Source organism: Lathamus discolor, chromosome 7 (assembly GCF_037157495.1).
Source record: "Lathamus discolor isolate bLatDis1 chromosome 7, bLatDis1.hap1, whole genome shotgun sequence".
Classification (NCBI taxonomy): Eukaryota; Metazoa; Chordata; class Aves; order Psittaciformes; family Psittacidae; genus Lathamus; species Lathamus discolor.
Window position 1 is genome coordinate 19015404 of NC_088890.1, and position 17206 is coordinate 19032609.

General features: G+C 44.4%; 1 protein-coding gene across 2 annotated transcripts in view; it reads left to right on the forward strand.

Annotated features, from left to right (window-relative positions):
• SYNPR (synaptoporin) overlaps nt 1–16556 on the forward strand; it is a 109614-nt gene extending 93058 nt beyond the window's left edge. For both annotated transcript variants that reach the window (XM_065687638.1, XM_065687637.1), the window contains 3 exons: nt 4173–4371; nt 13852–14043; nt 14781–16556. In XM_065687638.1, coding sequence (XP_065543710.1) covers nt 4173–4371; nt 13852–14043; nt 14781–15047 — 658 coding nt within the window. In that variant the 3' untranslated portion in view covers nt 15048–16556. The remainder of the gene's footprint in view (nt 1–4172; nt 4372–13851; nt 14044–14780) is intronic.
• Nucleotides 16557–17206: the final 650 nt, after the last annotated feature.

Here is a 17206-nt window from a genome sequence, read left to right on the forward strand (position 1 = left end):
AAAGATGATGAGGTGGAGTAAGCTGCCTGGAAAAGAAACAGAGGGGCTATAATTAGCAAATTGTGGCTTGAATACTGTGCAAAAGTAGTTCAGGAAGGAAAGGCAACTTCCCATTTACACAGTGAGAGCAGAGCTTCTGCTCCCCCGCTCCCTTGTAACAGCTGTAGCTTTGTTCAGTGTGTCTGGCTGGATGTATTGTTTTCAGAGCGAGGGTAATTAGTGTCTGAAAATGCAACTGCTCTTTGCTATTGTAGAACAATGTAGAAATGCTATTTTTTTCCCAGTGTAAAACATTCCTGCCCTCTTTTGATCTTGTCAAGCTAGACAATACCTCTGTCTTGTCATCATATTTCCCACGGCAACGGAAAGTTTGCCAAATGGTAGGAGAAACCTCAGAAGCCCTTAATTACTGTGACTTCATCAGTGAAACTTGACTGCCTTTGGACTTGCTTCAGATTCGACTGTAGTTGAAGGGATTCAGACCTGGATGGCTTGACAATGACGGCTGCTGTTGGGTAACAGACTCGGTGGGTGAAGGGGACAGTGTCAGTAGCGATGAGCAGCAAGCACAACCTCAGTGCTGCTCTGCTGAGTGAGGGGTACAAGTCACATTCAGGAGTTATCAACTTTATTTCTGAATTAATAATGATATTAAAAAGGGAAAAAGCACCTTCCAGCTTTTTTTTTTTTTTGAGGAACTTGGATGAGGGAAAGGTTTTTATTACTTTTTTCCCCTCATTAGGTAGATTTATCACTGAAGTTCTCCTTACTTGCATTGTCCATCACTCACTGAAAATCACTTCTGCTAATGCAGCCCAGCAATCTTATTCAGGTGTCAACCAAGAGTCACTCCTGGGGCTCCTGCCTTTGTTTAGCAGCTGGAGAGGCAAAGGTGAAAGGCAGAGATGGTGCTGGAGGTAAGAAAAGCAACCAAAGGAAGACATTGGCCAAGGATGACTTGAAGGAAAAGATGAGGTGTAAAGTATGGGAGATAGGAGGAGGTTAAAGAAGTCAGGAAGTAAGAGAAAGAAAAGGTAGTCCTGCATCAAAAGCAGGAAACAGAGGTAGAGGCAATTAGTTTTCCTGAGTCATCACCAAGCCATCCTGCCCCAAGAAAGGCTGACTGAGCAACATCAGTGGAGAAATCAGTTTCTCCCTGAGATGTCATTCCAGATCAAAGAGGCTTTGATCGGTGAGACTGGATTTTCTGTCACTGATCCTCCCCTGCTTTAAGGAAACTTTTCAAATGTATCTTGCAAAGTTAGCATCCACCCTAACCACCCCAGGGCTTGGCTCACTCACCTCTCTTCCCTGCCACATCTCCTCTTCCCAGTTCTGAGTCATGGTCTATTTCAGGGGCCCTTTGCACAACTGAGATCTCAGTTGTTTGGGCAGAGGTGAGGCGGCCACAAGAGGCACTGATTGCAGCACATCCTCCTAGAGGCTAGGGGAATCAAAAAAGAAAGAGCAAGTGAATAAAAATAACTTGCTGGAAGAAGGCTTCTGCGATCTGGAATTCCTGACAGATGCTTGGCCGTAGAAACACTGCTGGGAAGATACAAATGTGGTGTTAATATATGATCTTTTTTTTTTCTGGCTTATCATGATTCAGAGCTAAAGTGCAATTGGAGAAACAGGAACTAGAAAAGCAAACTGGTCTCAGTTTACTGTGTTGCAGGAAGGTTGGTGGGTTGTTGGTGATTAGACAGGATGCGGCTGGGGCCAGGCAGAGGGTGGGCAGCAACTCCCAGTCTAAATCCAGATAGAAACATTCCTTACGTTATTTATTTCATCTTTATGTGCAGCAGTTTGAATTGATACTTGTAATACCATGTGCTGCCCGGTGGGCTGTTTCAAGACTCCGAGGGGGGCGTGGGGTAAGGAAGAAACAAGACCCTAAAGATGCGTTTTACACTTCATAAAATGCATGCAGAATTGCCTTGGGTTTTGTTCTTTAATTCCCCCAAAGCAAACAAATTGTATGTAATATAGTTCAGCCAAGTTCTGTAGTGCTTGTGCAAGGAATGTGAGGACCAGAGCAATTCTCTAAAGCCTGTTTGCAGTATGAGGTGGTAACATAAACCACATCCCACATGCTGCAGTGGGACCTTAAAAAGGAGCTGTGGTACCTGAGCATGGCTGTTCAAACACTGCAAAGCTGGTTAATTATTTAAGAACTGGAAAATACAACTTAAGCATTTGGTAGTTTTAGAGAGGGAGAAAAACAACCAACAATGAAAGAAACAAACAAAATCCACCTGATCTTGAAGGCCTTTGTGTTGAGTTGCAAAGTCTGGGCTGATGCGGAGACCCTGGCTCTGCTGCTGGGTAGGAGCACAGCACGGTCCCCAGCTCTGGCTCTGACACTACCACAGGTATCATCCCAGTGGGAGATGGGCTGGGCGGGATGTGAAGCCTGGCTTAAACCCAGCCTCAAACCCTGGAGAGACCTAAAGAGGACCATGAGCTCAGCCGCTGGCTGCACAGCATTGCATCCCCAGGGGGAAAGAGGGATGGGGCAAAGTTTCTTACTGGTCCACACAAGACCATGCCACTGCTTTCAAGGGGTCTCCAGCGAGGTTCCCAGTTTTGTTCTGTGTCAATACAGCGCCCAAGCAGCTGTGCATGAGGAAAGCAGAGAAAGTTTTCTTTTCAGACCATGCAAATCATGTGTTTCAAATCTTCCCGTAATCCTGCTGATGGGTAAAACTAAACAACTTTCTTTCCAGGCTGCAAAGTTGGCATGACAGGCACTAGGAATTCTTACTACCCTTTTCTCCCCCGCCCTGTAGGAAAGAACAATAAGCCCTGACAAAAAGCATGTGCGCACTGATGCCAGGAAGCTTGGAAACCAAGTCAGGAAACTGCCTGATCATGAGCATTAGAGTCTTTTGTGTGTTCAGAGTTTGCTGGGTTCACAGAGGGGAGGCAACTCAGTCACCGCTCATCTCCACCGTCAAGGCAGACTCTTCCCATGTTTTCATCCCACCGCTTATTATAGCGACAGAAGCTCAGGGAAGAAAATGCCTGAAACAAATAACTAACATCATGCATCAGCTGCTGATGAAAAGGTTCTGCCTATGTGTTTGGGTACATTTAGTCTGGACCAGGAAATGCAGAAAGTCATGCAATCCTCCAGTGTCCATTAATCCATCTTCTGCGATTTCTACTGCGGGTGTTTTGTTTTCCTCAAGGGACTTAACTTTTTATTTAGTCGTATATTCATGGCCTGCTGTTGCACACAGTAATTGCCCTTGATCAGACGAATGCTTCCCAGGAGGCCTCATCCTTTCTCTGCATCAGATCATAACTTCTTTAATCGCTGCTGTTAACTTGCTGCTGGCTTCATCCCCTGTGTGGGGCAGAACAGTGTGATCCCTCTTTGGGACCCATGTCCCCACTGATGCTAATCTGGGCTGTGCAACAAGCATTCCCCCAAGGATTCCCTTTCTAAATCAGAAATTAGAATTACAGCAGCAAAAAGGGTTTGGCAGGAGTTGCCGAACAGAACCACAGATCTATTAGCTGGGTCACTGATTGCAAACACTGCGAGTGTTTGGGCTCAAAATATTAGTGCTTTGGTTACTTAAACCAGGGCATGTGGACTGTTCCTTTGACCCAAGCTGCATACTTCTGCTGCAGCTTGGATTTAAAAGCTTTTAATGTAGAAGCCCTGCGTGGCTCACAGCCCCGTGGGCTAACAGGAACACTAGGCAATTTTACACAAGGAAGTCTTGAACTTCCAAACACAGCCATCTCATGGGCCTAGGTTAGAGGATAAGACTTGTCTTCTGCTGCCTTGATTGTAAGAATTCAAGAATCAAATAATGTCTCATGTTATCCTTTTTCAGTTGTTGCCATGGTAAAACCCCAGAGAGGAATGGGGGGAGGGTTGTACCAAGCTGTTGGAACATCAGCTTTCCTCTGAGGTTGATCAAAAGATGTGTTCAGGTCCTCAGTCTCACCTAGATGCTCACATGGAAGTAACCTCACGTGTGCAAGCAGCTCTGAAAAGCACAGCCCACAAGACAACTTACAGGGCCAGTTATTCAAGCAGGAGATCAATGTGCGTTGGGAATGAGACTGGGAGAGCAGAGCAAGAGTATTTATGTCTCTTGAGACAGGATTCCGTTTTCTATACTTCACCTGCTGCTCTTTGGGATGTTTTCCAGGTTGCATCAAGTGAATTTCGATGCTCCCACTTGTGAAGGCAAGCGCCGAGAAAGGCTCTCCTTGATAGGGGACTTCTCCTCTTCAGCAGAGTTCTTTGTCACCATTGCAGTCTTTGCCTTCCTCTACTCGCTGGCTGCCACCGTGGTTTATATCTTCTTCCAGAACAAGTACCGTGAAAACAACAGAGGCCCTCTCATTGTAAGTGTGCGTTTGCAATGTTTTCTGGTGTAGGTCTTAACCTTTTGCTTTTTTTGGTGGGGTCTGGGAGATTCCAGTGGCCCAATGCCCAACGCATCTCTGCATTCACCTGTTGGGTTTTTTTATCTTAATGGTGATTTGAGCTTTTAACAGGGTAACAGAAACTATATGCCGGTCAAATTTACTCCTAAACTTGTATGTACTTGTGGGATTCTCTGCTTCTCTCCTACTGCCTGCAGTGAAGTTCACACAAATAATGAACAGTTGGTGCGTGGTGGCATGATTGGGGTCTGAGCCATGTGTCTGTGACAGCAGAGCTTCACAGGTGGGGAAAAAAGGGAAGAGGAGATCTTGGGCATCAGCCCAGCAGACAAATGAAACCATGCCCCTGACCAAAGCCTAGCCACGGAGATTGCTTATTGCTTATTATTGCTGGGTTCAACCAGATTATTTTGCTTTGGAGAGTTGTGTGGCTGGTTTTCCGATATTACACTGAGCTCCCAGCACATTTGTGTCTCTGTGCTTGTTTATGAGGCTGCTCATTTTCCAGTTACCATTCTATGCACCCATCAACCTGCAGCTGTTTGTGCCTTTATTTTTCTTTTTACTGGTGCCTGAAGGCTCGTGATAAAAACAGTTTAAGGTAGAAGTTCTTTTCAGTGAGGGTGCTGAGGCGCTGGCGCAGGCTGCTCAGAGAAGCTGTGGCTGCCCCATCACTGGCAGTGCTCAAGGCCAGGTTGGACAGGGCTTGGAGCAACCTGCTCTAGTGGAAGGGGTCCCTGCCCATGGCAGGGGGTTGGAGCTGGATGAGCTTTAAGGTCCCTTCCAACCCAAACCAGTCTGTAATATGATTCTGTAAAAAAGCAAGTGCCACTGTGCATTTGTTTTCTCATAAATCAAGACTGTAAAACCAGTGAGAGCTATTTTGTTCTAGGTGTTCATTACCTGTCAGTGCATCACACCCCATGATACACCCCTGTCTTGCTCAGCTGCTCAGGGCTGGGTGCTGATCCTCCACTGCACTGAAGTTGGGTCAGGTCTCTGCATCTGTGGGCTGTAGGGTTGCACCATGCTCTTCCTTCCACAGGCAACCCTCTCCTCCATGATTGCAAGGATGAGGTTACACTAAGGTAGAGGAAATACTCCTCTGAAGTCTTGGTGTGAAGAGAGCAATTCCAAGAGAAGGTGGGGAGAGATTAGTGAACACTGATGTAAGGAAAGAGTCAGTCCTGGATTTCAGAAAAATCTCGTCTATGTCTGACAGAAAGCAGACATTCGGCTGAGAATTGTGCCTTAAGTGCTTGAAAGCCACTGATAAAGGGCATCAGGAAAGTAACAGAAAGGCGAATAAGTCACCAGCTCGGAAAGGCTGTACCTGTTAAAGGAAATAGCAGCAGTAGCAATAGGCGAAAGAATTAACTGTAGGGAGCTAATCTTAGCACAGGGTATTGAGGGAAAGATTTTCCTGCTGCAAGGAGATGTAAATTGTTTTATTTAAGTTTGCATAATTAAAAACTGATGAATTGTTACAGAAGGAAAAATTCCCATTCCACATCAAAGGAAATTAATCCTCTTCATTTTGGGGGTTGTTGGGACCTTTCCTCTCTCTCTAGAAAATAGTGAGGAAAGGAGGGGAAATCTTCACAGAGGAGAGGTAGAACAAGCAAGATAAAGGGGTCCCTACGGAAGCAATAAATAAAGTGGCTTGCTTCTGCTTGTTGCAGTTAATATCAAGTAATAACTCATTTCAAACTGTCTCATCAAAGAATTAGTTGCAGAGATCTGCCATTTTAATTTTCTTGCAGGAAATAATTCTTTCTTCTGACCAACCGCGTCATTTGGTGAAGCAATAGAAGAAAAATCAACAGAAAAAATAATGCAAATATGTCAGATTATGATGTGGCCATTTGCTGTTGTCTAGGACTTTCCAGATACAGCTGCTGCAGTCATGCTTGTCACAGGATGCACGGCGCAGTCTGTGACAGCATTAACGTGGCATTGATTTAATTTGTTCTGTATAATGGATTGTAATTGAATCTACAGGTTAAATTTAACGAGCGTCTGTTACCAAAGCCTCTGTTTGCAATTTCCCAGTTTCTAAACCAAGCCTAAATGACCTTACTTCTTCAGAATAAAAAGATGCTTCTGAGTTTGTCCTGCAGTAAACGCAGCTCTTGACAATGAGTAGTGTTGGGAAGTGGCTGAGGGTAACGCTCAGCCCATGCCTGCCAGGAGGAGAGTCCCATCTGCAACTCCTTTGTATTGCCAGCTCTGTCATGTTGGGTATTTTTAGGAGAAAGCCCCCTTTTCATTTGGGCCACATCCTTGCTGGTCTCACTGCCCAGTGAAGTGATTGTGGCACCACAGCCTGACTGGAAGAGGGTGTGAGTCCTACTGTGCAGTAGAGATACAGGGAAAACCCAGAGCCCCAGCCAGAGCAAGCAGCTGTAGCCTGGAGGAATTCAAGAGTCAAGAGAAACTCAGAGTGAAACCCAGCTTCCCATGGCTGCAGGCATCACCTAAGGGATGCAATGTGTTGTGCAAGGGAGGCAGGCGATGCATCCCCCAGCTCCAAGCAGATGCTACACTGAGCTGACGTACCCAGCAAGATCACACATGTATCGGATCAGAAGTGTGAGTATGTCTCACCCATGAGATTGTCCCTCCCAAAGACAAGTGCTGCAGAAATCTGAGATGCTTTTGTGCCTGCATGAGCCCAGCCAGCACTCCCAACATGTGTCAGTGCAGGAGGCTGGGCAGCCCTCACTCCTTCATCAGCAGGAGGGATCCGCGCTTCATGCAGTTTCATTTCCAGACTACCGTTCTTTCACCCTCAGTGAAGAGCTAGAAGATGATAGTTTCATCTTTCCTTGCTTCTGTGGCAATGACCGACCACAATTTCATATTTAAAGCCATTCCCATGTTAAGCCTTGTGATTCCTTTTGGCTTGATATGCTCAGTCTGGGACGACATCTGCCTTTAAGCGGCACCCTTGCAGAGCTGGCTGCCTTTCCTCCCGATGAATTTTCAGGATTTGAACGAGTATGACAGGAGCAGAGGAGAGAGGAAAGAAAACCTTTCACTTGAGATTTTATGTCTTTATCCAAAAAATCCTTGCACAGGCACTGCGAGGACCATCAGTGCGCAACCAGCTGGATGCAGAATATATGATTATAAAGAATTTAATGACCACAAAATCACGAGAAAGAGAAAATTCCAGTCACAAATGTCTCAGGTTTACCTTGTTTGATGTATATGACATAGGGAAATCCAACTGCATGTGCTGAGATCTCACCAAAGCATCACTTTAACTGTGGAAAAATATTTTAATGTTCGGTGGGAAGTGAGACATCATGGCAAGGCAATATTTCCAGCAGGAGAAGGCATTAACTCTTTCCATGGCTGTTCGCATGGCACTGGCGTGTTTTATTCACTGTGCAGGGAGCCGTGTCTGTTGCTAACATTGCCTGCAAGGTTTTGGGGATAAAAGTTTTCCTTTTGGTCACAGAGGGTCTCTGTTGTGCTATTCATTCGTGATGGAGGTGTGAGTCTTCCTTTCCTATAGGGCTGTCAGCACCAAGCTCTTGCCATGTGTGCTCTCTGCTTGCTTCGCTGGCTCCATGGAGTGATCATTCGAGGGGGTCCATACTAGAGAAACATTAGAGAGGACCTTTATTCCCGATTTCTAAAGGAGCAAGGAGCAGTTTACCAGGGATTAAACACCTAATAGATATGTGCAATGTGTTTCTGAGCTCTGCAAACCGCAGCTGAGATTTGAGTTACAAGCTCCTGCCCAACAACTGTGTACAGTGGGGAGCTGTGGGGACAAGTGCAAGCTCGCAAATGACTGATCAGTGCTAATGAGCCAGAAACTTTTTAAAGAAATTAATTGGAGATGGCAACTTAATTTTAATGAATGTGATGTACAAAACCTCATCCATTTTCAGTGTATCTGCATCTCTCAGACCAACAGAAACTGGGTTCCACTTGTGTAACACTACGTATCCAGGAGAGACATTGCTGGTTTGCAATGAGAGCAGAGATGAGCTGCACCCTGGGACTGCCACCCCAAGCACCTCTGTCTTGATGCCCTGCTTTGGATCTGCATGTTTGCAGCTGCTTGCAAGTGGAGAGTAACCAACCCAACAGTTAGTCCTGTGCTGAAGTTTTAGTGGATCAAAGGAAGATGCTTCCATATATCTCTGGAGTGGCAAAAATAAAGGAGAGAATAGTCACAGCAATGTGCACCCATCACTCAGCCTTCTTACTTTTTCCATAGTTTCTGTACCTCATATGCTCCATTTAAAACCCACGCTCTGAAACTCTATGTTCCTTCAGGTTTGTCTTTGGGAAGTTATAGATTAGCCATGAAAAAAACACATGCATTCGTGCATAATGCAAAGCACTTTACTTGTATTCCAATCAATTAATATAAAAGCATAAAATGATTCAGCAAAGTGACTGACATAGCCCTGAAAAGAGGTGTTTCATTTTTATAGCGATTTCTTGAGAATCTCATTTTTACAGTGTATAAAGATGCTTACACGTAAGATGAGATCTCTTTGCATCTGGAGTCCTGTGAATTATCACATTAAGCAAAAAAGCGTTGAGTTCTTTTACATATGTTGTGGACCAAGTGAGCCAAGAACACTTCTAGCCTGCTCTTTGGAGATGCCTCTGATTAAACATCTTTTGCTTCCTCCCTTCTGCCCAGCTTTCCAGACAATAAATAGGAAAAGAATAAAGAGCCACCTGTAAAAGCAGATTGAATGCTTTGCAGTTGAAAAATGAAATTATAATAATCTGACTAATTTTTTGCATTTCAAAGAGCTGTTTCAGCCCACTGTTTTCATCTCCTTTCTGAAACAAAACCACAGTGACCTTGCTGTGGATGCTGGTGCCTCCCAAAGGGCTCTGCACATCGTTGCCAGAAGCAAGCTTGCAGGGTCATGCAATACTTGCAATAACCATGTAATTCCTCCAAAGCTTCATTCAGCAGAAAATTTGGGGTGGGACCTTGTTCAGACCAACAAAGAGCTAAAATGCCACTGTAGGAAGGCGCTTTCTGCATTCTGCAGTTGCCTGCAGGAGCCTGCTGTTGACCACTTTCCCAGGTGGGGGCCGGGACTGTGGCTCTCACTGGGGTTGTTCTTGAATTTTTAGGTCAGTTTGGACTGTGGAAATGGCTCTTCTGAGCAGTTTGGGTTTGATGGGGTAAAGAAAACTCCCTCTGTTCCTGTGTGGCTCTCCATGAAACCTGTTGGCAGTGCTGCTGGGCTAGGCATGCTCTGGTTAGGAGAGTTTCTGGACTTCTGCTTTCTTCGCTTGTTTGCTGTGAATGCACGAGAGGGTTTTGTCACATGAAAAGGTTTTGTAGCATGAACATTAGTGGATGGAAATGTTGTGGAGAGGCACTGACAGCCCTGTGTGGAAGCCAGTTATGGAGCCAGCAACTGCAGTAGAGCGAGGGACAAGGGCAGGCAAGTGCTGCAGGGATGCCAGGGCCCTCCAGCCAGGCCAGAGCGGAGGCTTTGCATGTTTTCAAGCATAACAGCCCAGGGTTGTCATGCCAAACTTGGGCCACTCTGGCTGGGAGGGAGAGCAGGGCATGGAGTGCATGCAGGGACCCGTATTACAGCACACTGGGGGTTGCTGAATCCACCAACCAGCTCAGAGCGGGTGAAACACATCCCCTTTCCAAGTGAGCAAACAGCTTCTGCAGATGCTTTTGGCTGGGTGAGGTTGTGTTGGACACCGGGGATCCGAAATTGTGCTTAGGAGACTTAAGTGTCTGCGCCTCCAGAGACAGGCGTTTTGCAAAAGCTGCTAGCTTGATAGCGGGGAGAAATGCTTTAGTCATCATGAAAAGAAAAGGCATTCACAGTTCTATACTATGGCATATAATATATGAAATTCTTTCAAGCAGTCATTTTTGGCAAACTCAGTAATAGCAAGTTTCAACTTGAAAAAGGCAACAGGAGTGTTTTGGGTTTTTTTTTTTTGTTAGACACACTTCGGGCTGTTAAAAATTCCCTTTCGGGGTATTCAGCATATTTTAAATCTTATTTTCTTCTTTCTCCTACATTCTCCTATTTTGCCTCCTTCCCAAAGGCACCTGTAGGCAGACCAAAGTATCCCAGCTGAGATCTGAGAAAGGAACTTTGCAATTAGGAGTGTAGCTTAACTGTACAACAATACACGCTGAAGAGATCTATAGACACCATTTCAAGAGAGCAACTACAAAAATCACTTTGTTCCAAAGGAAAAAGAAAATTCACCCATGCTATAGGGTTATTAAACATTCAAATGCAAGATTTGGTTTAGTATGCAGACACTCTGGCTTTAATTACCAAGAGAAATCCCCCAGATAGACATTAAGCCACAGAACAACTTAGCTTGAAATTCGCTTTTATTCTCAGCATGTCATTATCTTGTAACTCTGTTCCACCCAGAGCTGTGAAAATGTTCAGCCAGAAACGCAAACCCACTTGAAAACAAGAGAGGTTCAAGTTCCAGCCAAAGCTGAAGGTTAGCAAACTTTTGAAATAAATAGGAAGACACAAGTTTGCTGTAGTCAGATTTTGCTTCTTGCACAGCCCACAGGAGATGGAATAAATCCTTCAAGAGCCTGAGTCCAGCTACATAGCCCTGGTGAGAGCACCTGTGGGAAAAATCCTGGTGTTTCTTTGGCCTTTCTGACCTATGGAATCACAGGATCCCAGACTGGTTTGGGTTGGAAGGGACCTTAGAGCTCATCCAGTTCCAAACCCCTGCCGTGAGCAGGGACACCTTCCACTAGAGCAGGTTGCTCCAAGCCCCATCCAACCTGGCCTTGAACACTGCCAGGGATGGGGCAGGCACAGCTTCTTCGGGCAACCTCTTCCTAATATTTAATCCAAACATACCCAATATCTAAATATCCCTCTAATCTAAATTTAGCTTCTTGATCAGCTGTTGGCCAGCTAGTGGACAGGCTGCATGGTTTCTTCTCTAAGTCCCATATGTGTGATCTTTCCCATTTGGCTTAGTGTGCATCTTGCACCCAGCCAGACTTCACGGTTTTGGGGTGTTCCTGTATAAAAGGGCTTATCTCGGCCCCCAGGGAGCAGGGACCTTTTTCCAAGGCTCTGATCTGTTCTCAAACAGGGAAACTAGAGGTAGATTGGTCAGGGTTAGGTTTTGTGTGGACACCCTGGTGCAGGGGAGCAGAGGAAGTCAGCAGAAGGCTAGAGGATGAGATGAGATGGAGAAATAACACAAAATACTTAGTCTGTTTAGGACCAGCCCCTCAACTGCCCAGTGCCATTGGGTGTTTCTAGCAGAGACATGAGCTACTAGCAGTTAGAGTGAGGGACTCCTGCAAATGGTAGTCATTTGTGCCATGAGTTGTGCAAATACGTCACCAGCATGGGGTGAGGATCTGGTAAACACCTGCTGCTGTCTCCTGCTTGAAGAGCTTTGCTGACTTTTAAAACTTCCCTCTGTTTAGCAAGTTCAAGCTCCTACACTGTTAGTTTGGGTCGGTTTGTCTCCGCTTCAAATTTCTACCTGCTGTTCAGCATTTATTTTATTGTTGTTGCCAATGCACTGACTGCAGAGCTTGGTTTAGCTGGCAGAGTCTGAAAGCGAGGTGGCATCGAGGGAGAATCGCTTGGCATTTAAAAAATGTATTCTCCAGAACACTGGTGTGTGCCTCTCTGTTGTATCAATAGAGCCTGTACAAGGGCTTGACATCCATAACATGTCAAGCCTCAGAGCAAATACAAAGGGTATCCCATCATAATCCACAATTCAGTGAATACCTGGTGTTTCTACCAGCTGGAATATTTAGGAAATGTTTGCAATAGAACAGTTGCCTCTAGGACGCTGTTTCTCAGTCAGTTGCTGCCAGGACATATAAGATACAATAATTTCTTTTGCTGGAAATCTCCCTAAGAAGAATAATTACTTTGGGCTATATGCCTCTGCCTACACAGGGTCTCTTTGGGTGTTAGGATAGTTGTCAGCTCCTAGACTTCACGCTCTTCAAGAGAGCCCATTTGGGCAGCGTGAAGGGAGGTCAGAGGATCTCAAGGCTTGGTGGCAGAAACAAGCCTGCAGAAAAAGAGTTGTGGCACTGTTAAAAGAGAAGGATGTATCCTTTGGGAAAGCATCCAAGCACAGTTAATTTAATCCCATCTGCGTGAGCAAAGAAATCCTTTGTTCATGGCTTGCTTGTGCGGCTGGTTTATTGACTGGTGCCTCTTCCATCATGACAGAGGCTCATGTCCTCCGTTCCTGCAGTGCTGTGGAGAGTTCCTTCCCCAAATGTCAGGTGCTCTTGTAGAAGATGAGAGTACTTCCTAGGGATCACTTATTTCTCTGCTTAGCAACCCAAAATGCTATGTTCTTAATGAATGTTTTCTCTTCCTTCCGTGTACACCTTCACTTTGTAAGGGGGAAGGGGAAGCAGCCCCCATGGGAGGTGGGATATCAAGACGCAGCGATGCAGTTAGTGGTACGTTAGACTTTGGCACCTCTACCATCTGCTGTGGGCTGACAGATGGGATGAAATATGACAGCAGAAAGGCTCTTCTGTTTTAGCAAGACACAAGAAAGCTTGAAAAATCACACCTCCTCCCTCCTTTCCCCCCAAACCCACACAACAACAGTGTCACTTGGCCACTTGTTCTGGCTAAGACAGGGAGAAGTTTATGCCTGTGTGTGCTCCTGAGAGTCTTTCAAGGGAAAAGTGAGCAGAGTGGTTCAGAGCAGAGCTGCTTGGGGGTTCTGGATCCTTGAGGGCCTACCACCCCTTCTCCCCTCTTTTCACATGGATGAGAATCAGGAGCAAATGCTTTACCAGGACAGGGAGGAGCTGAGGAGTCTCTGTGCTTGGCAAGTCTCCCTGTTTATACGTTCACTCGTGATGATTAGTGGCTGCACGGCTAGTGAAGCAGGGACATTTGGCCTTACCTGTAGCTGTGAGAAAACTCCTCATCTGGTCGCTGAGGATTAGCCAGTTTCAGGTTTTCCCTGGGATGCTGCCACAGATGGAAATGTTTCCTATTGGAAACCCACCCTGGATGTCTGTAGGAGCACCCAGGGAGAGAGCCAGCCATTACAAGGTCCCAGCTCCTTCCCAGGCATCTATATTTTTTAACTGATCCCAATTCATCAGCCAGGTGCTGTGAATAGCCAAATTTCCAGGGCAGCGCAGCATCCTGGGTACCAGCCACATGTTTGTGGGAATGTGGCTCAAGGCCGGAGATGCAAATGGTAGCCAAAGGGTTCTGTTCCATCAGGCACATCTAGCACTTCTGAAAATCATCTCTGTAAATGATGACAATAAATCACAACCTTCCACAAAATAACAAGCTCTTGGTCTTGTTTTTCTTTTGTCTCCTCTGATGCAAGCTGCCGGTTTTCTGGTGATTTTTAATGTTCTTTTCTTCCTCATGGACACACCAGTATAATGCTTCTAACTAATTTGTCTTTTAGGATTTCATTGTGACAGTGGTCTTCTCATTCTTGTGGTTAGTGAGCTCATCTGCTTGGGCTAAAGGACTGTCTGATGTAAAGATTGCAACCGACCCAGAAGAAGTGCTGCTGCTGATGTCCGCCTGCAAACAGCAGTCCAACAAATGCTTGCCTGTTCGCAGCCCTGTTATGTCAAGCCTCAATACTTCGGTTGTAAGTGACTTTGACCACTACTTTTCACCCTTACCTTGCAAATGTGTTTTCCCCTCTTTTACTCATGTTTTGACCTAAATCAGCTGGTGTCAGTTAGCTGCCATGATTTAATTGGAAGTACAGTCTTGTTGCAGAGAAAGGCAGAGCTTGACTCATTAGAGCCATCTGCTGTGGAGCAGCAGTTTGATGAGCGTGCAGGGTTGGGATGGGGAGAAAGCAAAGTGTCTGTCCAAGTGCATTGGGTGGCCTGTCTGCTTTTAACTTGTTCCCTGCAACACTTTGGAAGGCAGTCTGAAACTCCTGCAAACCCTGAGAAGGTTTTGTACCTAAAATTTTCTAAATCCTTGAAAATCAACAAAAAAATTGATCTTTAGAATTTTTAAAAAGAAATCACCCACAACAAGGCCCTCCAGGCAGCTGATGGATTAATATCTCACTTTAAAGTTATTTTCCTTCTATTTTATCTTTCCATAGTTTCTTTAAACTAGATAATGTTTACAAACACAAAACCTCAACTTTTTGATGGAAGCAAAAAGGAAATCAAACCCGTAAGATACAGTTAAGGGAAGTGAATTTGGGAATTTGCTCCAAAGCTGAAAAGATTTTCCAGCGTGTTTTGGGCAAAGGGTGAAGTCGGAGCAGCACTTACTTCTCCCAGTATGGTGCAGGTCCATAACATTAGGCTGGGCTGTGAGACCCTGGCTGTTGGGTGACCAGCTCCTCTTCTTCCCTCTTAGGTCTTTGGCTTCTTGAACTTTATCCTCTGGGCAGGCAACATTTGGTTTGTGTTTAAGGAGACAGGCTGGCATTCCTCGGGCCAGCGGCATGCTCAGGACACCATGGAGAAGCAATCCAGCGGCTATAACCAAGGTGGCTACAACCAAGACAGCTACGGGCCAGCTGGTGGCTACAACCAGCCGGGCTCCTACAGCCAGGTGGGTGAATATGGTCAGTCCCAGAGCTATGGCCAGAGTGGGCCAACCTCCTTCGCTAATCAAATATAGGGTTCACACAGAACAAGCTCTTGTATCCCTCATGCGTAGAGAGTTTAAAAGGTCTGAAGTTTCAGTGGTCCCAGGTTTTTAAGGGGTTTACATAAATTAATACTACAACATGGTGTTTAATGTTGATGGAAGGTCTAAGCCTACATCCTGAGGTGGCCAGTGGGCTGGAGATGGCCTTTTCTAACCCTGACTAGCCAGATACAGGGCATATGCTCAACGCTGATGGTGACCTGAAGTCAGTCTTGTAGTATGTACTGTAGAGATAACTTTATGGTAGTTTTGTATGTGTTGAGATGGTAGAAGCATTTTGTAGCCTCAAGTCTGTAGTATTTAATATGCATAATAAAATTGAATTTCCTTCTGCATTTTGGTGAAAAACAAGAGTGTTTCACTATTATTTCTACGGATTATTCTGTATATCCATGCATGTAACATTGCACCTAAATTCTCAAAAATGCCTGTTTGTGACTCTTCAGAGCGTTTGTTTTGGTTATACCTTTTGGGTTCAGAAGATTGCACTATCATTTCAGTTATCTGAGACATCTGTAATGCAGTGCATGGATAAGCAGTTTCATACTACCAAATGTCTGGACTGTGTAAATGGAACTTCTCGACTTCTGCCACTACATTTTGTTAAATGTATGTTTAAAACAAGTATGCATCTTTTATATATATTTTGCAGAGTTGAATATATGGCTTACCCAAGTTCTGAATGCTTTGTAACTAAAATGTTTTTCCTTGAAATAGCATTCAGTAGTATATATGGTACCTGACCAATGTTTATTCCATTTAACTCAGCTAAGTATTCATTCTATAAAATCACTATTTCTATGGATGTTTTGTGAATCTTTTAACGTGAGCTGTGGAGAATTAAGGACCAAGTAACTGTGTTATATGTTTACAAAGGTATCTATTTAACTAAGATAACAGAGGTGCAGATATCAGTATACAAATCTATGTGAAAATGCCCTGTTGCTTAATACAGCAAAACATGCAAAGCACATGTATTGTTGTGACCTTAGAAAGCATATATATTCCTTTATGCCCTCTTATAATAACAAAACCTTTCTATCCATGCTGTTCGAAGATTGTCAGATCTCCCTCTGTTAGGTTGCTGCTCTGAGCATTAGCTTGGTGCTACTGCAGAATGTAACTGGACTGACCAAATAACCCAGGCTCAGAGGAACTCATCCTAAAATAGCCAAAGCCAGAATTGTAGCCCATTTGGATCTCTACCTGGGAAATTCATCCCTTCCTCACTACAGCTTATGAGATGCATTGACACAAATGAAAGCCTAAAGCACAATATACTAACCAAAACTGATCATCTGCATTTCTTAATCAAAGTGTATCAGTATATAATCTTATTGTATGAGCTGTAATGTTGAAAGCATCTTAGCTTAAAACAGCTTAGTCTCTTCCATGATTGTTGTAACCAATTTATGGCTACTCAGTGGATGAATCTATATTGTGATATCTATTTGATCCTAATAAAGTTATTGCATACAATGCATGTTTTCAGAGTATGTTAATATTAAAATGTCTCTGCAAAATAACAACGATAACTATTAAAGATAGATAACTATTCCTGTGCTTGACCTTATTGGTCATATTCTTGCTGTTTTCCAACACTTTAATGAGGATTGTTTTAATGTACAGTGGAGTACAACACTTCTACAGACACTGGTCATTAAATGTCAGCATTATAAGTTTAATACAGAATAATTAAAACTGTGCAATTTAATACCTACCTGCCTCATTACATCTCTTTCCACCTGTCAGTAAGATTAGCCTAGCACTGTGCTTAAGTATCCCGCTTCTGTGTGTTGCTGGAAAGCCATGTTTCAGCTGCAGAGAGGACAAACTATATATATTGGAATGTCTCAACGTCTTGGTATTCCAAATGGGAGCAAATACAATTCTCTAGGTCAATGACAAAATAATTCTGGCTCTCAGTTCTTTTTTCTTTGTTTTTTTAAGTTTTGGTAAAGTTTGATAGAAGTAAGCCAGGAGAAAATGAAATCTGTGCGCGCGCAGGAGATGCGGGGGGAATGTGTGCTCTTCGTGCCCCCTCCCACATAATCTTACCTTTTTTGTTTTAAATCCAATTTCTATTACTTAATAAGGAATATCCCAAGGTTCATCTAGGCCTTCCAGCT